Consider the following 23,522-nt stretch of genomic DNA (forward strand, 5'->3'; position numbering starts at 1 on the left):
TCACCTGAGAAGGTCTTTTTTGTTAAAGCACTGTATAGGTTTATTCATTCTATCTTTTTTTCTCTTTTTGTTTGAATGTATGAATTGTAAAATGGAGTTAGAAACAGTTTGGAATAAACGCGCTGCGTATTCCGTGGCTGACATTGTAGCGCACATAAATGATATGTGTTGCGGTGGCTTTCAAGCGCTGCCACAGTGGATTGACCAATGCGGCGCAGGTTTAATTTTGGAGCGCCTGACTGCCGGGTCAATAGGAGGGACAGGCTCATAGTAATGACAATAAGGTCATCAAAAGTATTGTAAAGAATAGTAGAGCACGGCAGAGAATGAACGTAACTCTGAGTTTCATGGTCCCCCGTCAACTTTAGAAATGACCCACGTCTAAGCCACACTTGAGCCTCCCTCCAGACCGGCTCAGACCCGAGAGAGACAGGGGTGATGTTGACCATGTGTCGGCCACTTCGCCATCTCAGTGGCGGACCATACCGCCAGAGAAACGGTGACCCCCACTCCGACTAAGCCGCCGACCCCCCTTAACCCGTCCCTAAACCCCTCAGTTGGCCCCCCGTTGAGCGTGCTCATTGGCTGACCGCCTTCAGGCGTCCCTTTTGCACGGGTTCATTGTCTGGTGCCATAAGCAGCTTTGTTTCTGCATGTGCAGCTGGGCTAGCCCGCGCAGCCATTAGCCGCAACACGCTAAAGCGAGAGCGGGATAATATAATTACAAAACAAAAGTCAGGTGGCTCACGGGATCTGCCAGAAGAAGCCAATTTGGGGGAGATGCGAGGACACGCTGGCGGGTGGCCAGCTATAATTCGATTATGAAGTTGTGTGAGCCACAAAAGGAACAATTGAATCTTTTTTTTTTCTTTTATTTACCCCAGTGTGATTTAATTTGAAGCCTTTTGGGTTTTTAAAGAGAGTGCCGGGTGAAAAGAGAGGAGATTTACTCTTCTAATTTCAACAAACTGTGATATGGTCTGACAAAACCGAGCCTGAAAATTCCTTAAACCTAATTGTTGCTTCAGCGCTCTGACTTGTGAGGCCCGGAGCCGGTGAATGAGCGATCGGCGGAGTCGTCCTCCGACCGACGGCTCTTGTGCTGGTCTTTTGCATGAGCGCACACAGACGGCGACAATAGGATCAGTGGCAGATTCATCTCCTGTAATACTTTCTTTAAACAGAGCTGCAAGTGTGTCCCCTGTTCGGTCGGCAGACCCAAATTTATCCTGTTAGTCACCCTAGATGAGTGAAAGAGTAAACCCCCATCCCAGCTGGACACACACACATACACACGCACACACACGCAGCTGATAAAAACAGGTTTAGCTGGTGGCTACTGTTCAGAGCAGGTCAAGCAGAACCAGATCTGTTAATGTGTTTTGTTTCTGCACTTCATACCGCAAAAGACTGTTTTGGTTTTCTGTTGTTTTCTTTTTTTTTGTCTTTGTAACGCCGTTTTTAAGACAATAAGTGATTGTGTTGAGCACACACACCCTCGTCATCCTCAAGAGCTGGTGTCAGTATTGTGCCCACCACAAGTGTGTAAACGCCCATTTTGTGCCCCATTAGGCACAGTTTGATCGTGGCCCCGGCAGAAGCAGACGCATTCTCTTGCACCAGTCTGGGTGAGATGTTTCACCAGAATATAGAACTCTTTCCACTGCTTAGAAGTTCAGATTTGTGATTGATACGGACGAAAAAATCTTTTGAACTTAAAGACTCTCATTTCAGTCATGAAGGTCTGGTTCAGGTTCATGTGGTGCTGTAAGTATGTACACACACAGCGACGCTGGTTTATTTAGTAAATCGGTTGTTTCTCATTGTCCTGTAACCGCCTCAGGGAGACGCTGGAAAGGCAGAGCCGATGAACTTCTTTCCATTTCCATAGGATGAGTTGTCCCACGTGTACGTTTGGATGATCAGCTGTTTGCCTCCAATGCTGAGACGACACCTGACGACACACCACATGCAGCATGAACCCACGTCTCTGAGGTGAGACACTCTGAGTAGACGCTCACTGTTTTCCAGGTCGGGTGATGTAACAGAGGCTGTAAATGGCGAAGTCGAACTCGGGGCTGCAGCCGATCACCGCAGAACCGACCTGCTTGTAGTAACCGTCCCATTTGAACTGCATACCCAGGATGTCTGGGAAGGTGGTCCACTGAGAACAGGAGGGAAGGGAAAGCTCAGATCAGATCAGCCGGGAATTGGGACTAAAGGAGAGGTGAACTTCGGTTACAGGCCCGTTGAAGCTGTGGCTGTAGTAGTTGAGAAGTCCTCGTTTTTCAAGCAGGTAAAACTGGATCCAGTTGTGGAAGCCGGACACTTTGCCGCCCTTGATTTCACCTGCCCAGGAAGGTTTTAGTGAGATTATAGATTTTACTGAGATTGAAAATAAAAATACTGTCATACTTATCATGGACATAAAATGGCCTGCTTATCAAAAAGTTGAGAGCTAGTTGCTGTTTAGCTCCACTCTGACAGTTAGCATGTGATTTAGCACTGCTAAACCCAAATATACAAATAAACTTAGGTGTCTATTGAGCATCCAGTATTTTATTTAAATTATTTATCTTCAGCCTAATTCAACTCGACATCTTGGGACAATGCACCGACAATCGCTTCAATGTAATGAAGCTAATCTCTCAGCAACTAGCTCACCGTTTCATAGCGTGCCGTGAGATAAAATACATTTGTTTTCCAATGAATCAGAGGCACTTTACTCACTTGCTATATACTGACCCAGCTGGGTGAACAGTTAGAAGGCGCCCCATGTACTCACAGAACTGGAGTTACATCCAAGTAACACCATTTCTATTCTATACATGCTCCGCCCTGTACTGGTTTCTAGCCTAAGCAAAGGCAGTAGGGGTGAGTTCTATGTCATACGTGCGTCGCCCTCTAACGGGCTTCGCTATTGGTTTAACACCTCTCCCCATAAATCCCCCTGTTCATCACCATTCGTCTCCTTTTGTCACTCGCTCTAGCGAAGCCCGTTAGAGGGCTCCGCACGTATTCATAGAACTGAAGTTACGTTCAGTAACTATTATTTACCTCCTCACTGGGACACACCATGCCGTTCTATGCAAGGTAGATTAAAGTAACTGAGGAGCACCCAAGTGATGCGAGATGTTTGTGTTGTTACGTGCCTGATGTCGACTTGATGGACACAGCTGGGTCAGATATTACTTATCACCAATAAAACCAATGGTGATCCACTATTTGAGCGGCCCACGGGACGCAGTTTATATATTTGAGCGAGGAAAGCTCATTGCTCAGAAGTTCTGTGTCCAAAATCATGAGGCTGCCTGTATGTGCTTGTGTCTCCCCTCGCGCCTGCAAATGCTGAAACAGATGTCTCCTACACATCGATGCTGTTTTCGCTGAGTACCTGCGAAGATGTGCTCAAACCCACTGGAGTCCATCTTCTTGTTGTTACGAGAGTAGAGGCCAAACCACATCATCTTCAGGTCATGGAGAAACTCTTCCTCTGAAGTGTAGACGCCTGGAAGTGCAGATGGTAGAGAATATATCTGGCTCCAACGGTTGTGATGGGATGAGTTGACCTGCCTTTGCTGTGGAGGAACATAAAGAGTTCTTTGCCCAGCTCTGTGTTGGACATGGTTTCCCTCACAAAGTTCTCCTGTTCATCCAGCTGCTGCGAGCTGAAGTCCTCATTCTGTCCTGTCATCCGGTTGTAGTTGTCCAACACAGCCCGCAGGGCAGCGTATGTTGGCCTGGAGAAGAGCAGCTCCTCGTTCAGGTACCGGAACAACCTAACAAACACAGTCATGTCTATCATGCATCCTGTAGTGTGTGACTCTGACTAAACTCAGCTCTCAGTCTCACGGCTTGGAGGAGAGGTCATTTTGTGAACTGGTCTGGGAGTCCGAGACCAGAGTCTGAGGGTCAATGATGAGGTCAGAGGCTGAAGCTTTGTTGGAGTCCAAGGCATAGAGAGTCTCAGATATCTTCTTGAGCTCAGCGTCTGTGATCTCAGGACCGCTACCACCTTCGTCACCTGTGGAGGCACAGAAAGATGGAGAGGCTGGGCTCTGTTGTATTCGTGTGTAATACCACCATCTACTGGCAGCGCTCGCGAATTGCATTTCAAATATCATAAATGACAATGCATCCATGTTGAGCAAAATTGTACGTCGACATTTCATTCAATTATCTTGTGGTTCCTGGGCCACGCACACAGGAATATTCACTTGTAAAATTCATATAAAGAGTGAACTTTAATACGGACTCCTTTCTTCATTCTCATGAGCTGTTTGCTGCCACCTAAGATCAACATACAGTACAGCCTCCTACACATCATTCTCTAGCGGCCAACTGTGAATAACGCTGGACATACATGTGTATGAAGGTGATGTGCAGTTTTGGAAGCATGAAACCTTGAAGGTAATAGATGTGAAACCAAAGGGGAATGAGAAAAAATATGCTGTCATTAATAGATTGATGTACAACAAAGTGTCAAAATAAAAAGGTGATGTGAACATTTTTAAAAGGGTCTTCCAAATGGCGACCCTAACAAGGAAAGTGATGCAGCAGAAAGAATCACTGAAAGGTGGCTGAATGTAGTGTGATTGACAGTGTTATCTATGATGACATCATTCTACTGAGGAATTGTTTCACTTGGTATAACTCACCGTCGCAATGATCCTCGTAGTCGTTGCAACAGTTGTTGTACTGTTGGCACTTGGAGTTGCAGTGACACTTGTTCTGACTGTTGTAGTTCTCACCACATCTCCCCTTACAAGTGGTAGAGGCTTCTGCGAAAGACATTTCAGATGATGCATGTCGACAGTTAGATCTTTCGAAAAGCATGTAGAGGATTTTCGTCCTTCACCTTTGCACAATTCTACGTAATCTGAGCAACAGTCTTTGAAGCGTTCGCAGGATGGATTACACTGACAGGAGAAGTTGCTGTCTGTTCCGTATCCACAGCGACCCTGACAGGAGTCCAGTGTGTCTGGAGTCGGAGCAGGAATAATCACCCAACACTTCAAGTACTGCTGAAGATTATCAAGGACTTACTGCTGTATCCCAGACTTATTAGCGTCAAACAAAGAGCAAGAGCCAGGACCTTCATTTTGCCTCCACAGCACCCTGAAACAAGGTAGAGTGTCTGTTGTCAGCACCACCCTTTTATAGCTAGTCACCTCGGCCAACCAAGACTCAGAAAAGAGGCCGGCCCAACCTACTCTGTCATCTGCTCGAAAAACAGTTTTAACACAATCCACAACAGATTAATTTATTACTCAAAATGATAAGTGGATCTTGAGTGGATATGTGAGTGGTGGTCAGTCCACATGTGCCCAAGATCAGAACACTGATCCGTCTATGGTGTGCCCTGCCTTTTGACCCTGGTATAGATGGAATAACATTGGAATAATAATTGGAAATAAATGAACAGTGCTTAACTTAACAAGCCTAAGACTTAACAATTGCTTATTTTATGGGATAAATGTACATCAATTAATGATGACTGAAGTCAAAAGGTCCATGTCCTTGATCAACGCTGAATGTTTTATTGAGAGTTCAAATGCTGGGAGAAGCAGATGTTGAACTTCACAGGGTTTATTTATACAAGGGACCTGAGAATACCTAGAATAGCTCAACTGTGTGTTTTCCTGCTCACGCCGCGGTCATGTGCCAGTGCCTGGTCATTAGAATCACAAAGGAAACATTCGACACAGCAGCAGACTGTGTGTAGCCAGGGTTGTCACAAAAGCACATTGCATTTGAAACAGTCGGAATCACAGTGGAGTCGCAACAATGGAAGTGAGACAGATTCGTTTTTGAAATGATATATATACTTACTTTCAGGTGTGCAACCACTTCTCAAACTTCAAAGTTCATATCCTGCCTCTGGTTCCACAACCTCTTTCAATCAGACGATTATAGTACAAGAAGGGCCACCTACTCAGTGGTCATAATGAATGGCCTCTAAGGGAGTAGAAATATTTCAAACGATTTATGCAAAGGCTCGGATTATGAAACTCTGCTGAATATTTGTGGGTTAAGATATACTATTTTAAAGAGATTGTATTGTTTCCTGTTTGTTTGGCATTGCAATACTTTTTTACAGTGTGACTTAAGAGTCATTTATAACTATTGCTCAATAAAATATTATCAATATAATTGTTTTATAGTTCAGCTCTTGCCATTCCTTCTACTATATATAAACCTTCTTTTAGAGTTTTTTTCCTTTAAACCTTGTGTCAAGTTCGCCATATTTATAATGGAACCATGGTTGTATTCAAGAGAAATTGAGAGCGTCTGCTTTGACTCTATCTATTGTAATATTGCACTGGATCACAGCGCTGTTATGTTCGTCTTGAATTACGTTTATCATCTTCCTTTCTGATGTCATTTACAGGATAACAAAAATTGGCTGTTTTACATCTTAATACATCTTTCATAATTCTTGTATTTATTTGTTATCTTATCGTGAATGCACTGCATTTATAGTTGATAAATAAATCCGAATGAGCGTGATCGAAACTAGGAAGAAGTGCGTGTCCACTCCCTGCCTTTAGAGGGCGTCATTCCCAAACACCATGGCGTTTGTCTGTCGTCGGCTTCCGTCAGCAGCGTGTAGCGTCAATGACGTTCTGAGTTCCATAAGTCTGTTCACTTTTGACTGCGAATATGTCGTTAACGTTCATATTCAGGGCGGTTCTTCGGGACGTGCCGAAGGTAATTAGACAGAATTATTGGATCGAATGTTTTGTTGTTATTTTGTGTGTTGTTTGATCGTTTCTTGGACTGTTATTTAGCGTTTTACATTTCCAAATCCCGTTTGTGCCGCCGTCTTTCTGCTCATTTCGTATTCTGTCTTGATATAACGGTTTTGATCGAATACAGCAGTGGTTCATGTGATGCATGTTGGCATTTGTTAGAAGTCTTTTTTTGTGTCTTTCACCTTGAGGCCAGCGCCGTGCAGCAGGTCCAGTCGTTCCACGCAGGATGTAGGCTGCTCGCAGCCGACAAAAGTCTGCTGGTGAAACTGAGGAAAAGCACCGGATACACCTTCATCAACTGCAAGAAAGCCCTCGAGAAGTTTGACAATGACATATCACAGGTGAGTCTGCAAAATCACTTGGGAATTCCACAGTCTCTCATTTGCCCCAAAGCAGTCGGCTGCACAGGCATTGAAGCAAAAGTAACTATTCGGCAACAATGTCAAGGTCACTGGTGGCTGTGGCTCTTAGATCCATGGTCTGTTCTGTGCTGCCCTGTGGAACAACTGCATGGATGATGGGCTTGGTGGACAGTGGTTGGAGTTTGTCTTTGTAGGAGTGAATGTAGAGTGTCTGCTGCAGGTGCGCTGTTCGTCTATGTGTGTGGCCGCTGCATGTGGGAGGGGTTGCCGAGTGAGTGATGTCTCTCCAGAAGTGAAGAGGTGCCCGGTGCGTGTCCAGCTCTGAAGCAAAAAAATCTCAAAATTTTTGTTTGAACTCCGATTTGTTCGAACTCCAACTGTCTAGTTCCCCGTCGTGGCTTCGTACTGTATCTTAATTGACAGTATAATTTGGTATACAAGTTTATTCACATAAATAAATACAACTGTGATGATTTAATTTCCCTTACTTTCAGGCAGAGGCTTGGCTTCATGAGCAGGCGAAGAAGGAAGGCTGGAGCAAAGCCACCAAACTGGAGGGTCGCAAGGCTAAAGAGGGTCTTATCGGTCTGTTTGTGGGCGACAAAGCTGCAGTCATGGTGGAGGTGAGGCCAGCTATGCATTTCTGATCAACCTCTTGTGTCTGTACGACTTGGCTTATTTGGTTTGGTTGACAGGTGAACTGTGAGACAGACTTTGTTGCGCGGAATGAGAAGTTTCAGCAGCTTGTCAAGGACGTGGCGTTTTCCACTCTGGCTCATCAGCAAAGTAAAAGCCAACACCAGGACGGTTATGTGAAGGTAGAGACACGGTCATTTTATTGCCAAAGTTGCTCTCAAGGTTTTGATGAGCGTCTTTTACTATTACAAGATGTAATGTGCCTGTGGTTGGTTTTAACTGCATTGTGATTTGATTGATTTCTGAGAAACAATAAATTTCATGAATTTTTGTTGAAGGTGTAGTGATGGTAAAGGAGACTTCGCTCTCATTTGAATCTCTGCTGACGCTGATTTCAGAGTCTGCTTGCTGGCGAAGAACTGAGCAAACTGTGTGTGACAGATGGGTCTTCTCTGGCCGACCGTGTGGCTTTTGCTATAGGTGTGTGACGTCATATTGCTTTTTAAATTGTGAATCCGTCCAGTGCTAATGTGCTGGAAACATTCCAGTCCGTTTGTAAGCCTGTGTTGAGAAATTATGTAAGATTTTTGTTTAAGAAGAATTCAGTGGCCTTCATGGCCTCTTCCTGTCCTGCAGGTCAGCTGGGTGAGAACATGTCCGTGAGGCGGGCAGTCTCGCTCAGTGTCCCTGCAGAGTGGAGCATCGGCTCCTACGTGCACGGCAGCGTGAGCGGCCAGACGGAGGTAGTGATGGGCCGCTATGGCGCGCTGGTGGTCTTCCAGGGAGGAGAAGAGGAAGAGCGAGGAACTTTAGGACGGAAGCTGGGACAGCATGTGGTGGGAGAAGCCCCGGTGTCTCTGGGCAACATGGACGACCTTCCCTGTGGCGAGAGCGAGACCCGTCTGCTGCCTCAGGTCTTCCTCGGAGACCCCAGCAGGACTGTGGCTCAGTATCTTAGGGGCCAGCAGGCTCGGGTGCTCGACTTTGTTCGCTTTCAATGTGGAGAGAAAGCAACTGAGGAAGACCAGGCGCAGTAATAATTATAAAATCATATTTACATTATCAACCAATGAAATGACCAATCTAAAATAAAAACACAAAGCTTTGGTTTTATGTTGATTTCTTCATGTGCAGTGATGTACAGAAAGAATTGTGTATTGATACATTTTTGTTTTTATGAGACGCTGTGAGTATTTTGTTGAAGAGAAGATAATATATATATAATATAATAACACATAAGCTGGTGTTGGCAGAGAAAGAAAATCAGCACATCAGTGGAAGCACACAACTACAAACCTGGTTTCTGTCCCAAGATGAGTGATAAAGGGCTGGTCAAGCATCTAAGTTTGCATCTGGGCCACACAAATCGGTACAAACTGATGTTAGCCATCTGGCTGCTGTGTAGTGTGTGACTCCAACACACATTTAATATCGTAAGGACGTCATTCAGCGAGATATAGCTTTGTTTTGCTCTAGAAAACTAGCTTCACAAGGCAATTCCATAGCTGGATCTTAAATCCACCACAAAAAAAATGCTGTCTACGTGTCTTCACCTATCTAACTGTCCAAAATGGGGCTCTAAAATAAACATTTCCGGGTCGTTGATATGATGCTGGCCATCTTTTTTGGAAGCCGCGCGTCTAACCGCTCAGCGTACATCAGATTAAATATCAGCATCACAAAATTGACTGTTCTAGTCATTTTCCCTCACACAACCCAAGCACCAATCAGCGCGTCCGACGGTCCTGTTCTGTGATTGGCTGGCGCGCAGCAGCCGGTGATGACGTCGCGGTGGATGTGAGGCTGCCGCAGCCGGTGTTTCCTCCAGAGCCTCGGAGCTGAGCTTGTCATCCCTCAAGCTGCGAACATGGTGAGTCCAGTCCAGCGTAACGACCCTCTCATTCACGAATGCGGTGACATTTAAAATGTCTTCAAACACGAATGTGTATTTTGCGCACTTGTAAACCTCGTAGTTATGGAGTGAACTGCGCGTCGCCGGGATGGTGACTAGATGCTAAGCTACTGAGCTTAACTGTTTAGCTTTAATGGCGGATGATCCAGCTCGAGTAAAACCTCTCTCTACCTTCTTCTCAGTCTGACTTCACCGAGGACCAGATCCTGGGTGAGTGCGTTTTCAACCTCGCTCTTACCTGAAAATGCCTAGGTTTAGGTTGATGACTGTTATAATTGAAATGGAAGTTTTGGCCGATTTATCTTTGCTGAATGAGCCTGTAGAAATGCAACATGCCAACAAAATAACGTTTCCACTTCATTAAATGTTTGCAGATTTTTTTTTGTTTAGTGACGCAGGTTATTTCCGACTTTATGGTATTTGGTTTTTGGACATTCAATGTTCAATTAAAATGATGCAGCATTCACTAAAACCAGTTTAAGAAAGGTGTTTGTTTGACATGTGTGCTTCTGCATTTGTTAACACCACTTCAATTCAATACACAAAGCATTAATGATGGACTTAAATAATAAACAATACAATTTGATTATAACCCAATACATGTAAAGGAAATGATAATGAGCAGAATCATGATAAATAACTTAAAATATTACACCATAAAAGACGGAAATGTTTCTACATTGATGTAAACAAACTCATGGAACATCAGCAAAGAAGAAGTGTGGAGTGGAATAGGTTAAATGAACAGACAGTAAAATTATAAACACCTCATTTTTTGTCAACTATAGGACTATTTAAAAAAAATAAACTTATTGTTTAATAGCATTCATTGTTGTTATTTATTTAAATGTTATCATCAAGTCCAAAATGCTGCATTTGAGGCATCTTATTCCCAGTTTTCCTCTTGTGCACAATGCAATTCATGTGGTTTTGGAAATTGATTTGAACCTTTCTATCTGCTCTGAAGAATTCAAGGAGGCTTTTCTGTTGTTTGACCGAACCGGCGAGGGGAAGATCAGCTACAGCCAGTGTGGTGACGTCATGAGAGCGCTCGGTCAGAACCCGATCAACGCTGAGGTGCTCAAGGTTTTGGGGAACCCAAAGTTGGAAGGCAAGTTCCTCAACCATGAACAGCGCGTCCAAAACATTAGTTTCGTCTTTCAGAATCTTCTTGGTGGCTGAAACAGTATTGCAGGGCTGATGAAACGGTGTCCTCATTTTCAGAGGCCACTAGGTGGCGCTTTTGGGTTAGAAATGTGAGGTCAAGTCCAAACATTTCAAGGCAGACAGTGCCATTTGGTGGCCTCCGCATATCAGGACAATGTTTCATGAAACCTCATCTACCCATCTCTAGTGATGTTGTCACGCCCTCCTACAGACATGAACTACAAGATGCTGGACTTCGAGCAGTTCCTCCCCATGCTGCAGGCCATTGCCAAAAACAAGGACCAGGGCTCTTACGAGGACATTATTGAGGGTCTGAGGGTCTTCGACAAGGAAGGGAACGGCACAGTGATGGGAGCTGAGCTGCGACATGTACTCACCACACTGGGTAAGGCAGCCAGTCCTCAGGCTCCAAGAGTAAACGCTAAACACCTGCCGTCACGTTCATGAGGGAATTCAATCCTAGCTGAAACATCAAATCGTGCTGAAACAAGTTTGATGTCCAGAGACAATATTTTACTTGCTGTTCCCACGCGCCACTTGTACAAACATGTTTTGCTTTCCAGGTGAAAAGATGACAGAGGAGGAAGTGGAGACTCTCCTCGCTGGACATGAGGACGCCAACGGCTGCATCAACTACGAAGGTAACAGAGCGAGAGACAAACACAGAAACAGCTTTATTCACGTCCACTCTCATTGCGTCTCTCTTCACAGAACTTGTGCGGATGGTGATGAGCGGCTGAAGATTCCACACCTCCATCCATCACCCTCACTTAATTTATTCCGTCATCTTTCACTGCATTGTTTTTTTGTTTTATTTATAAAGTGCCTTCTATGTCTGCTGAAGTTCAATATCAGACCCGAGGTACTATTTCTTCCTTGACTCCTCAGTCTTCCTTCCATTGTTATTGACTTAAATTATTAAATAAATGAGAAACAAAAGGTTGAAAAATCTCATTTTTTTACTCCCCAAGTCTGTAGTTGGCAACTACTGAAGGGCAGTGACGGAGTAGATGAATATTGAGAGACAAGTATTTCCTTTTACTATTAAGGGATTGAATTCCACAGTGAGCGACCACATTTACCTTATACATAACAAAAAAAATTCAGCAAGTTTAGATTTAAGCAAATTAGATAGCGTGACAGTGAATGCTGGTGAAATCTGTTTAGTTTATATCAGCAGGACATGAACCACTAAACTTGCCTCAAATCTTGTGATAAAAGTTTGAGTCTTAAAACTCTTCTGGACACAGTGGCGCAGTGTGATCAAGCCCACCCAGTCTCGGTACTATCAAAAAAACCCATTTAAAAACGGCAGTGTTGGACAAAGGAGGTGAGACTTTGAAGGCTGGATGCTCTCACAAATATTTTAAAATGAATACATGAATTTTTATCTAACTACTCAAGAATTTTCAGAGAGCGATCTCGATGTGAAACTCCAGTACCTCATCTACCATCAAGACAAAAACAACAACTTTCCCTTGACATGTTTATTTTCTCATCGTTTTGTAATGAAAACCCGATCTGTTCTTTTTCGATACAAACGGCCAAATTAGTGGAGGTGATGATGACACGACGCTTCGCAGCGGAGTGGAGAACGTACAGAAACCAAACAGACACCTATTAGTTCAAATCACAAAACCCACGTGATGTCCTTATAACACTGACAAAAGAAGTCACTCACGACTGCTGAGGTCGGCAATACTGGCAGGAAGAAGAGTCGGCTTCTTCTTTTTATCTTCGCCGTTAAATGGCCTCAGAAATAAAACTGTATGGTAAAGAAGGTTATCAGTTCATGCACACACACACGCGCACACACACACACACTTCTAGCCTGTGGAAGGTAAATATCGACTACAAAGGTAAGAATATACAGTTACGATGTTGACATATGAAAGAAATATGATGGAAATGTCGTAAAAAAATATAAAAAATCGATAGGAAAGATGAGGCTGCGGATATGACGGACGCAACTCTTCTTCAAAGGTGCAAAAACACTTGAGACAGAACTCACCAGATACATGAGAGAAAAGAGAATTTTGGTTAACACAGAAGACGATCTTCACTCTGTTAGATTCAGTTCTACATTCCTCACAGCTAGAAACTACACTGACGCCATCCCATAATCCAACACGTAGAAGAAGATTTGATCAATGGTGGATGTTTCCGGTGACGCTTCAGCCACTGTCTGACCCTGTTTTTAAAGAAATCTCCCTCAGTCTGAAAGCGCTTTCAAGACAAAATAAGTGCTCAGGTTCAACTTCACCGCCGTCCACAGACTCGGGGAAAGATTAAAAGTGCATTTCTTTCTCTTCACATCAATGAGTACCTTCAGTCCAACCAATGCGACGGCGTACAAAAGACGGCGTCCTCCTTCCTGCGGATGGTAATCTTAGCTGGCAATTCTTGTTTTTTTGTTTGTTCTTTTCAAAAGGGCTCCAATCATAGATTCTTGTCTTTCTCTAATGTCCCGGCGGAGAAAAGAAGACGTGAAATAAATGGGTCCAGATGATAACAGGTGGAGTTCAAGTCTTTCAGATTCACTGTGGCGCTGGAGCTGCAGCCGACGGGTGCAGCGAGTCCCCGGAGCTGGGCTCTGTTGTGGAGGGAGGATAGACAGGAGTGTGAGGGTCAACACTGGTGGTGTTTTCTTTTACCACTGTGGCCATCATTTTACAAGTTTCTGTTTGGTTTTGTGATTTTGTGGAGCTTTAGTTTCTGTTTTATTTTTAGTATATATACTGTGCATTTACTTGTGTATTACTGTGTTTTTATCTGAGTCCAGTTTCATAATTTGTATTTGTTCCAGTGGTCATGGTTATGCTGTATTTTTTGTTTTTGTCTTGAGCCTCAATTCTGCTTCTTTTTCAATTTTTTTTCACTTTTCTTCACATGAATAAATATTGCAGTCCAATTTAGACTTTTTAATGTTGATGTAAATAGCATCAACATCATTATATTAGGAGCAGAATTTTCCCATTTTATTTCAAGTTTTTTTTTAATTATTATTATTTTTAATGGCACTATTTTGCTCACAATCCCTTTTTATTCTATTTATTTGGATTGGACTTGGTTTCTTTTTGTGAGTTTTTTCAATCAAGCAGACTTTTTTTTTTTCTAGATGGTAAATTCTTGTATTTTCGGTAACATAACGCTTTTTTTAGTTGACTATTTTCCTCTTTCATCTGTCGAATAATAAATGTTACCAAACCAGAGTGGCATCACTCACCGTGGTGAGCTGAACTGGCACCAGAGTGGGCAGGGGGGGCGTGGCCCGGGGGGGAGGCGTGGGCCCCCGCTGGTGGTTGGGAGTCCGCGGCTGCGGCGGCTGAGGTTGGGGGAGCGGGACTCGGGGCCGGCTGCGGTGCTGGTGTGGACTGAACTTGCTGACCTGCGGAGGGGCCCTGGAGGGCGTGGCCTGAAGAAGCCTGGCTGGCGTGAGCGCCCCCTGCCTGGCTGTGCTGCTGGTGCTGGATCTGCTGGAAGTGCTGCTGGCGAGCTCGCATCTCGGCGTACTTGAGCTGCTCCATGTGGAATGACTGACGGTCGGCCAGCAGCTGCTGTCGCTGGTACTCCAGCTAATGACGGAGAGACTCACAGTTCAGTTCAGGCCCTGTCCAACATCTGAAACACCTTATCACATGACCTGTGAGCTGTTATTTAGAGGCTGAATGAGTCAGAAATGATAAGAGATACAGTTTCACGAGCCAGTGAAGCATCACTCACAGCTTCCCTCTCCCGGTCCATGATGGTTTCCAGTTCTTCAAAGTGTCGCAGTTTGATCTCCAGTTTCTTCATCTGTGTTTCCACCAGCAGAGCCACCAGAGACTTGATCTTCCGCTCCTCCACAGCAGCCAGATGCTGCCCGGGGCAAAGAGGAGTTGGACAACAGAACCAGAAGGGTGGCGCGGCAGCTGGCGGTACCTTGGCTTTGACGGCGGCAGCAGCGAGTGCGGACGCGGCGGCGGTGGCCAGGTTGCCCTCTCCCACCTCACGCTCCACCTTTGCCTTTCGTTCTCCGTCGTTGTCGGCCTCCCTCTGTCCTTCTGCGGACTCCTCTTTCCCATCTTTCTCCTTCTCCCCTTCACCTGGAGGAAACGAACACTCGACACTCTAGTTTCCTCTTATCGGTGGATAAATTCTTTGAAGCACCGCCACAATCTTCAGCTTCAACAACTAACCGTGCTCCATACCCGTCTCTGACTCTGGTTTTTCTGCGTCCTTCTCCCCTTCCGAGTCTCTTCCTCGCTCCTCTTCTTTCTTCCCGTTCTCCGTCTGCTTCTCCTCCTCTTCCACGGCTGCTTCTTTGCTCTCCTGCGCATATCATCCCAAAGAATTGAGAATCGACAGACAGCTAAACAAAAACCCAAACCACTGCTCACCTTCGCCTCCTTCTCCTCGCCGGCCTGACTGTCGTTCTTCGCTTCCTCGCTGCTTTCTTCTGAGCACAACATCAGCCAGCGTTAGACATTGGAATCTGGCTGCGGAAGCGCCGCTCCCACCTGGTCGTTCTCCGTCCTCCAGACCAGTCCCGGCGATGCCACTTCCCTCCAGCCCATAGAGTGGATCGTGTCGTCCGCTGACCCTGGCCGCCTCCTCCACCCGCCGCACGTGAGCCTCCACCAGAGCTGCAGGAACCTCCTCCTTCATCCTGGAGAACTCCTCTGGTGACGACAGAAGCCATTTGAGTTTGCTGGACTCCCAGTGTGGGGATGGTTCCCGGCTCACCCAGGGCAGACTTGGCCGCGGCTGAGGCCACGCGCGGGTCCACGACCGAGGCCAGGAACGCGACGGTGCTCATGACGGGGTTCCCTGCTTGACTGAACGGTACCGGCTGGTAGGCCAGCGGCCCCAGAGTGGAGGAGGTATCTTCTAGGTAGGGGTCTTCAATGGGCAGCCGCAAGAAGTGAAGAATGCACTCATCCTGCGTGCGACTGCCCACGTGCTCCGACACTTTGTTCCAGTCGTCCTTGTACATCTCCAAGCCCTGAGGGTGGCGAGGGCGTTGTCATATCACGTCCTGTTCAGTAGGAAAGTACGGGACCGTCGGTACCTCCAGCAGTAGAAGCGTCTCCTGTTCCGTCCAGTCTCTCATGGAACTTGCTGCGTTCTTGCTCTGTGAACACAAGCGTCGGTGACCACATGCCTTACCAGGGTCATGAGTTGGAGACCAACCTTCGTGGAGCCGGTTTTCTTGCTGTACATGTCCGTCCTCAGGCCAAAGTTCTGCAGATCTGCTGGCTTGTCTTTGACTTTATCAGGGAAGGGCATCATGGGCTGGCTGCCCGGCGTCTGCGGGAGGACGACACACACGTTTGAAACAAAAGTCGAGCACTTCATCAGCTCACCGATCACATGTCTGGACCTGCGATGCTTTGGGCTGCAGCGGCACCAGACTGGAAGGAGTGTCTGCCAGGACGTGGAAGTGGGAGGTGGGTGGAGGGCCCATCGGCGTCGGCCGGCTCTCTGAGTCCACCTGGTAGTTGATCAGACCCCACTGCTCCAGGAAGGCGTGGACTCTGTGAGTGAGGGATGAGGGTTTCAGGGTTCTTCAGTCTAACCCATGTAACATGAGTCACGTGACTCGGAGAACCCCAAAGATCTTGGCATGCTCCCTGGTCTGGACCAATCAGGAGGCTGTATTTCTGGGCTCAGTGGAGGGTTAGGTTACAAGTAGGGATGGGCGATACGGACAAAAAAAGTTATCGCGATAAATGTTGTAATTTCGGCAATAACAATAGTTATTTTATATATATAGATATATATATCAAAGGTTCCCTGTATTAAAAATAAGTTTCAAACTACCATCATGAACCAAAGTCCATCACACTCTCCACAACTGTCACACGCCGGTGTTGGCTGTCAAACGCCGTTGTGGTCTCGTCATGATCACGTGTGCTTATCGTGTACGATAAGTTATCGCCCATCCCTAGTTACAAGAGGAAGCAAGTTCTTAGTGAGGAAGTCAGAGACGTCTGTGAAAGATGTGCAGAACATGTGTGACACACAGCATGTCTTGTTGCTATGGTACCAAACAACCAAGATGAAAGAATAGTCTCAGTGGACCACGATGTATGCTGAAGATACAGTGAGAGTGAAGAGGAGAAGCAGACTGAAGGTCACTCGAACAAGGCTGAATCATTTGTCTAAATGACAGGAAGAGTAGGAGATACAAGAGAAGCTGTGTGAAAAGTGAAAGTATTAAGGATCAATTTTGAGAAGATGTTGAAGCACAATTTCTACTATCTAGAGTAGCTGAAGTCTCCTGGCTGTCACACAACATAAATCTGACAATCGTGTGCAAGTCCCACATCCCACCTCATGATGGCGCACACGTCTCCTGCCAGATTCCTGCGGCAGGCAGTGGAGGTCAGATACTCTTGAGGGTTTAATCTGTAGGTGTCAATCATGAAGTTCCTGTACGCCAGGTATCTGTTGAGGAAGACACACAAACAGAACACAAGTCAAATCCTGTCTCATGCCAGTCCCAAGCCTTGGCGGACTTACATCTCGGGCGTTTTGGATTTGTTCTTGCCATTGAAGAATTCTGGCAGGGCCCGGCGCTCGATGGCGTGAACACTGAGGAGAGGCATGTCTGAATAAGAGCTCATCTATAAAGCGTAACTCAAGAATGAGTTTCTCAGACAAACGGAGACCTGTTGCAGCTTTACTTCTCACCTGTTGTAGTCAAACCATGCGGCGTAGCTCGGGATGATGATGTGGTGAGTTTGCTCCGTCACGTTGTCCTCATGAAGGTCAGAAGTCTTCACCGGTTCGCCCTTCACACTCGGGGAACCTTCTTCCTCCTCCTGTGAGAGAACACTTGTCAACAATCTTCCACAAGAGCTTCTAGTCTTCATCACACACACAAGTCCGACTCACCTTCCCAGCCACCTCCATGGACTCGTCCTCTTGTTCGTCTGCAGGAAAAGGTCACACAGTTTAAATATGAAATCGCTGTTTCATTTGCTGATCATGAGCGTGACTGCACTATTAGAAGATTGAGTTAAAAACATATTTATAAGCCTCGACTAAAAGTATCAAAACAAAGAAGGAATAGCAGGCACCACATGGATGTAAAAAGGTCTCACCTATGTCTGTTCCTCCCTTCACCGGCGTCGAATCAGACTCCTTCTTCGTGTTATCTTCAAACACAACACACAGACGTTTAGTACCCGAGCACACTTCTGCAGAGTATGTTAGGAGCTCTGATATTCCTGGTAAAGTTCCTTCAAAGATTCATCTGAAGGTGTGCGAAAAATGAACAGTAGGATAACAGGATTAGAACCTCTCCAGGGGGCCTAAAAGTGGGGTATCCAGAGGGACAGCTGAGTCAGAAACCAATGGTCAATTGACAAATTGTTTTGATCTGAGTATCGCTGTTTCTGTGTTGGTGTTTCAGTTGTAGGTCATATGTGCTGCATATGTAATCCATAGTCAAGGCCGGAGCATATTTTCATAGAACTGTGGTTACACTAGGGCACGTAGACAATGCTCAGGTGGTTCCATACAATAATAATACACTTCGCCTGTCACTCGCGAGTCAGAAAGTTTGAAGCTTGCGTGCCAGTGTCGTAGGTTAAAATCGCAGGTAGGCGATAGAGGTCGCTGTTGTATCACGTCTGTCTGGGAGCTCTACGTGAATTGAAACTAAAGATTGAGCTTTCAGTAAGTAGATAGGCTGAAATAGTGTTTGTTTTAAATATAATATGTCTGAATGTGTAATCTAACGATTTTGCTAATCCATAATTCATGACTCAAAAGAGTCACTGAAAAGTACAACTTTACCAAGAAGTTTAACTGGCCATTTATGTGTATATTTGGCCTATTTTCTCTCCTGAATTGCAATTCCTGTTTCCTTTCTGAATGTTTGATTGACAGATCACATGGTGCGAGGTGGTACCGTAAACTCTACGCACTTGTTTTGGCTGGGTTCCCCTCTTCAGAAGCCGGGACAGGGGACGCTTCATCCAAATCCTTACTGAGATCTTCTTGCTCCTCTTCCCTCTGACCGCGTTTGGACTTGGTGTACGGGGTGGTCGGCCTGCCAGGACAGGTGCAGGATGAAGAGAAAGAAAGACAGACGTTTCTTAAAACTCGGGGGAGGACAGGCAACAGACCCTTTTTTGGTGTTCTTCTTCTTGCTCTCCTGAGGCGGAGGAGTGGGAGACGGTGAAGGGGAGCGCTTCCTCTTCTTGGCGTTCGCAGGCTTCTTATCCCTCCTCTCGTCTGGTGTGGTCACCTCATCTGTCAGTGTCTTGGCTGATATCCTCTTCCTCTTTGGGCAGCCCTCTCCCACTTCATAGTCTTCCTCATTCATCCATTCATTATACTGGTCCAGGTCTAAAATCCACTTAGCATGGACCTGAAAAGATCATGTGTAACAGATAAGACACTCACAATATTCCATAACAAAACCAGCCGTGGTGTTTGAGCACGCTATCCATTACCTTTCTGGGTTTCTCTGGACTTGGCGGATCCTCCACTGCTGCCTCCACCTCACTGGCAGGGATCCAAGTGTCGTAACTACGGCACAAGGGAAGTGAGAACAGTGGATGTTTGGTACGTTGCTCTCCTTAAACTCACTCACCTGTCAGGAAAATATCCCCAGTGGAGCAGCACTTGTTTATCTCTCTTCATGACTGGACGCACCCACTCCTCTAAAAGGTCAGAACAGGAAAAGTTGTTAGACAGTTACAGCGGGTTTTAACAATCAGCTCTGCTTCAGCACCTTCCTCCAGGCTGCTGGGGATGGGAACCACCACGTGGGAGCTGGAGGTCTTGTCCTCCGTGACAGAACCCTGCAACAAGACATGATAGTGACACAACGCTTGGAGGTAGATTTGCACGCAACTAGGAGACATGTTGGACGGAAGACGGACACTTCAGGAAAAGAGGAAGACAACCAATGAGGATGTGGATGACATGGAGTACAGGTGCGACCAGCGAGACTGACAAGCTCTCCTCAAGGTATTTTTTTTTCAACTTCATGGCTGTCTCACCTGGTGTCTTTTAATGATGTCTTTCAGCTTCCCCAGAAGTTTCGGCTCAATTTCAGAGCTCAGGTAGATGACTGGTCTTGTCAGGCAGTTGTTCTGAAAAATAATAACCATAACTCTGCTGATTTAATACTCTTTATCAGCTACTGTGCATCAAATCAAATCAAATTAAAAATCATTATTAAATATGATTATTATTCCACTCAGAATTCTATTCCAGTTGACCCATTTTCTCCTTCTCCGTTAAGGCCAATTGGACATATTGAGAAGACACAAATATTCCACCTTTACTGATTTCAATTTGATCATGTGACAGAAAGGCAGATACTTTATATTTCACTGTAAAAACATGGATATTTTTTAATCTCAACCCTCAGCCAATGATGTCAAAAGCAATTCATAGTGAATTTGCCAGTTCCATTTTCTGACTCTCTGCTGAAACCTTTCCACTTTGTTTAGTAAATAATGAGGCAAAAATATTCAGTTTCTGTAGACAAGATGTCCAGTTTGACATCGCGCCCATAAAATTCACTAGAGCCACTGAATTTCCAGTTAAAATCCTTAAAATGTTTGAATGAAAAGCTCCTTCACATGTGAATATTTAAAGTAAGCACAACACAAATAATGTTACACATGTGAATTTGCGCCACAGCAAGCATCATTAAACGATTTCACCATGGATATGAAGCATCAAATGACACTCACCTGCACCAGCGATTTCTCGATCGTCATGAACATTTCAACATTCCTGTCCATCCTAGACGGATTCTGGAAGTCAAACCTGCGCCTACCAGGAAATCAGACTGGAGTTACACAAGAAACAACAAAGTAGCCAAAGTGCTCCAGAGGACTTCCCTCAAGAGAGAGAAAATTTGTTTAGGAAAAAGTTTTGCTTTTATTTTCTTTTTTCTTTCAGTCTTTATACCAAAAATAACATAATTTGGTTGCATGTGGCAAGGACGACATTTGTCGTTGAAATATGGAGAATAAAACGATTTTTTTTCCTTTTCTTAAAGAAACGCATATTGCAAAAATGAACCGAGTGAGTTCAATAATTAAAATAAAAATACATTTAATAGTACAAAGGACAAAGCCGACTGACCTGCCTCGCAGACGGTGCTACATGATCAAGACATATTCAGACCAAATTTATTCAGATGGATAGAACTTCTTACCATCCCTGGTCGCTCTTGAACTTGTAGGCAGCAGCCAGAATATGGCAGAGAGCGCCCCCTGCTTTGAAGTCCAGGAAGCACTTCATCTGAGGACAGAAAAGCACGCAAGTCTCACAGGTCATGCTGGGGTTAGATTAAATTAGACAGCCCCGAATTCTCCTCACAATGGAGGAGAGGTGATAGCATCAGTTGGGATGAGAGAGAAAGTACCGGCAGTTTTGTGAGAGGGGGATTGCTGACATGGCGACCGAACACTTCCTCTTGGAACTGGAGCAGCTGCACCACAAGGCTGGACAGAGACTTGTTGGTGGGAGGCTCAGCCTGAATGTACTGAGAGGGGTGAAGGGAAGACAGAGGAGGTCACTAACTGCTCCGGATCTAACTTTATTTTCAAGTAGAAGGTGACACGGATAGACAAAGTAGATGGATATTTGGAATCTTCAGAAGCCAAACAGGCCAACTCTTAACTTAAGGAATATGAATTTGTCTTTTTTATTTACATTTTTAGAATTAAGTACTTTTTGAGGGGGAAAAACACGTAACGAATTACTTTTGATAATTACCACACACACACACACACACATATATATATCATCATTCATTCACTTTGATCTCATTTTAATCATTCTCGGGCTAAAGTTCTATATGAGCCATCAATAATGAGAAATGTTTCTTTGAAAAAGGTGACTCATGAAAAAGCTTTTTTTTCCTTTGCACATCCAGATTTGTATATTGATGTTGACACAATGAAGACACAAATAAAAGACAAAAAAATGAGACAACAACTGCATTTTAATCATATATTTCATACAGCAATCGGCCAGTGTACCGCTGCATCATCAGCTTTCGTGGCGGACAGCACCATAAAACATGCCTCCCAGTTTGTTGTGTCAGACCCATCAGCCTCATGTGACTTTGTCGTCTGAACCCCAAAGCCCCCGGGACACTGTCTTCCAATACCTGCCCGTGATCACTAGAAGGTCAGCAACATGACCACAGAGCAGCTTTTACTATTTGCCACAGGCTCACACTGAGAAAAAAAAAGTCTTCTCATCGTTCAATTGAGTCTGAAAAACAGGGCTCAGTTCCACACCATCTGGTTTGAAACACAGCAGCCCAAAAACGGTTTGAATGGAAATAAATAAGCAGCAATAAGGTGACATAAAGCCACGAAGATTGTACGTTTACATTCTCCAAGTTATAGGTATAAGTGCAAGTGTGAGTGTTTTCAAACTGATTCCAGAGTGTGTGCGGCGTTGGAGCAGCCATGTCTGCTCACGGCCAACATCTGGATTGGAGCTGCATTACCGCTAGCTGCGTAGCCACCTAGCTGGCTAACCGAGTGGCCGGCTAACGCCAAACCAGCACATCCACACACACCACCCGGACCTCAGTTCCAACGGCGATACCGAGTGGAATGACACGCGGCTCGGTGGAGGACGCCGGGGTGGGTGCGAGGCCGCCTCTGGCTCAGCATCCTTTTGTATCCCGGCTGAAGGGATTCAAACAGCTGGACGCTCCGCGGCTCCCTCCCTCCCTCCTCTCTTTGTCAGCGCCTCTACCTCTGAGCTCACCGCCCCTATTCAGACCCGAGAGAGTGCGACGACAAAACATGCTCTCAGTACCTTTTTGTAATTCTTCCCCAGCCAGACGCGCACATTATCAAACTGAGAGACGGTATCAGACGCTTCGAAATATTTTACATTCGGGCCGCCGTCTTTCTTCCGCACCGCCATCTTTGCCTGCAGAACACCACTCGACGTCTGCTGCCTCCCAGTGGCGAGAGTGACGCACTGCAGGAAAAATGTGTTGCGGTGGAAGTCACTGCACAGAAGAGGACGCAATTGTCTTGGTAAAATGGAAAATCCCAGTCCAAATTCAAAGCTGAAAACGTAGGTAGAGCCGAACAATTTTAATATTTAATAATAATAATTTACATTTATAATTTTCTGATGTTTAATGTTATGTTGGGGGTGACAATCTAATCACAATTCAATTCAATGTACAAAGAAAACAATTAGCGTCACAGATCAATTATTGCCTTTTATTCCTCATAGTTGGGGTTTTACGTTTCCTAAAATGAATTTCTTGCGAAAAGCTGAAGCGCTCAGAGGCGCTGATGCCTAACTTTGTGTCCTGTGGTTGAATGGAACCATGGTTCTATGAGTGCTGGGGTTCCTGTTTTCACTGAGTGTCTGGGTTCAGGCATCACTGTGGAACATCCTCAGAAGTTCTCAGACGACTCCGCCTGAGGAGTGAACATGCTTCTGAAGAACTTTGCATCACTGGGAAGATGTCAAGTGATGCACAGGTACAGTAGGGGGTTCATACTCTGCGCGATGTCAAGGGTTAGACATTAAGGGGAAAGGTTTCAACAGGAAATTATATTGGAAAACAAAGAAACAAAAAATAAAAAAGGAATAGGATGTGTGGCGGGGTGTGCCATGTGACGATATTATACTGTGAAGGATTTGAGCATGCAGATATGAGAAAATCTATGGAAATTGTCAAATCCATCT

General features: G+C 45.2%; 4 protein-coding genes across 7 annotated transcripts; 2 read left to right on the plus strand and 2 right to left on the minus strand.

The window, feature by feature from the left end:
• Positions 1–1,729: 1,729 nt before the first annotated feature.
• On the minus strand, positions 1,730–5,115 carry endou (endonuclease, polyU-specific). The gene is made up of 9 exons (XM_053868617.1): positions 5,047–5,115; positions 4,859–4,981; positions 4,659–4,781; positions 3,853–4,024; positions 3,574–3,779; positions 3,395–3,508; positions 2,243–2,349; positions 2,022–2,164; positions 1,730–1,954 (listed from the first exon to the last, which is right to left on the minus strand). Exons 1-9 carry the CDS (start codon positions 5,099–5,101, stop codon positions 1,840–1,842), a joined length of 1,158 nt encoding a protein of 385 aa, XP_053724592.1. The 5' UTR covers positions 5,102–5,115; the 3' UTR covers positions 1,730–1,839.
• A 1,428-nt stretch (positions 5,116–6,543) lies between these two features.
• On the plus strand, positions 6,544–8,844 carry tsfm (Ts translation elongation factor, mitochondrial). Its single transcript, XM_053868656.1, has 6 exons — positions 6,544–6,711; positions 6,944–7,096; positions 7,612–7,740; positions 7,813–7,935; positions 8,152–8,233; positions 8,390–8,844. Exons 1-6 carry the CDS (start codon positions 6,664–6,666, stop codon positions 8,788–8,790), a joined length of 936 nt encoding a protein of 311 aa, XP_053724631.1. The 5' UTR covers positions 6,544–6,663; the 3' UTR covers positions 8,791–8,844.
• Positions 8,845–9,533: 689 nt separating this feature from the next.
• On the plus strand, positions 9,534–11,781 carry myl6 (myosin, light chain 6, alkali, smooth muscle and non-muscle). The gene is made up of 6 exons (XM_053867633.1): positions 9,534–9,623; positions 9,848–9,875; positions 10,633–10,776; positions 11,044–11,217; positions 11,396–11,473; positions 11,544–11,781. Exons 1-6 carry the CDS (start codon positions 9,621–9,623, stop codon positions 11,570–11,572), a joined length of 456 nt encoding a protein of 151 aa, XP_053723608.1. The 5' UTR covers positions 9,534–9,620; the 3' UTR covers positions 11,573–11,781.
• A 957-nt stretch (positions 11,782–12,738) lies between these two features.
• Positions 12,739–22,756, minus strand: smarcc2 (SWI/SNF related, matrix associated, actin dependent regulator of chromatin, subfamily c, member 2). Of its 4 annotated transcripts, none has more exons than XM_053867631.1 (26): positions 22,629–22,756; positions 21,214–21,333; positions 21,004–21,089; positions 20,534–20,609; positions 19,832–19,924; positions 19,561–19,630; positions 19,420–19,489; positions 19,280–19,355; positions 18,950–19,194; positions 18,749–18,873; positions 17,921–17,974; positions 17,712–17,749; positions 17,508–17,638; positions 17,337–17,408; positions 17,148–17,261; positions 16,195–16,348; positions 16,005–16,121; positions 15,883–15,945; positions 15,558–15,816; positions 15,332–15,493; positions 15,212–15,270; positions 15,011–15,143; positions 14,754–14,917; positions 14,556–14,690; positions 14,059–14,407; positions 12,739–13,425 (listed from the first exon to the last, which is right to left on the minus strand). In XM_053867631.1, the coding sequence occupies exons 1-26, from the start codon at positions 22,737–22,739 to the stop codon at positions 13,370–13,372; spliced, it is 3,132 nt and encodes a 1,043-aa protein (XP_053723606.1). In that variant the 5' UTR covers positions 22,740–22,756; the 3' UTR covers positions 12,739–13,369. The 4 variants fall into 4 exon arrangements, with proteins under 4 accessions (XP_053723606.1, XP_053723605.1, XP_053723607.1 ...); XM_053867630.1 differs by having other exon boundaries at positions 15,212–15,267; positions 20,534–20,615; XM_053867632.1 differs by having other exon boundaries at positions 15,023–15,143; positions 20,534–20,615.
• Positions 22,757–23,522: the final 766 nt, after the last annotated feature.

This window comes from Synchiropus splendidus, chromosome 6 (genome assembly GCF_027744825.2).
Source record: "Synchiropus splendidus isolate RoL2022-P1 chromosome 6, RoL_Sspl_1.0, whole genome shotgun sequence".
Classification (NCBI taxonomy): domain Eukaryota; kingdom Metazoa; phylum Chordata; class Actinopteri; order Syngnathiformes; family Callionymidae; genus Synchiropus; species Synchiropus splendidus.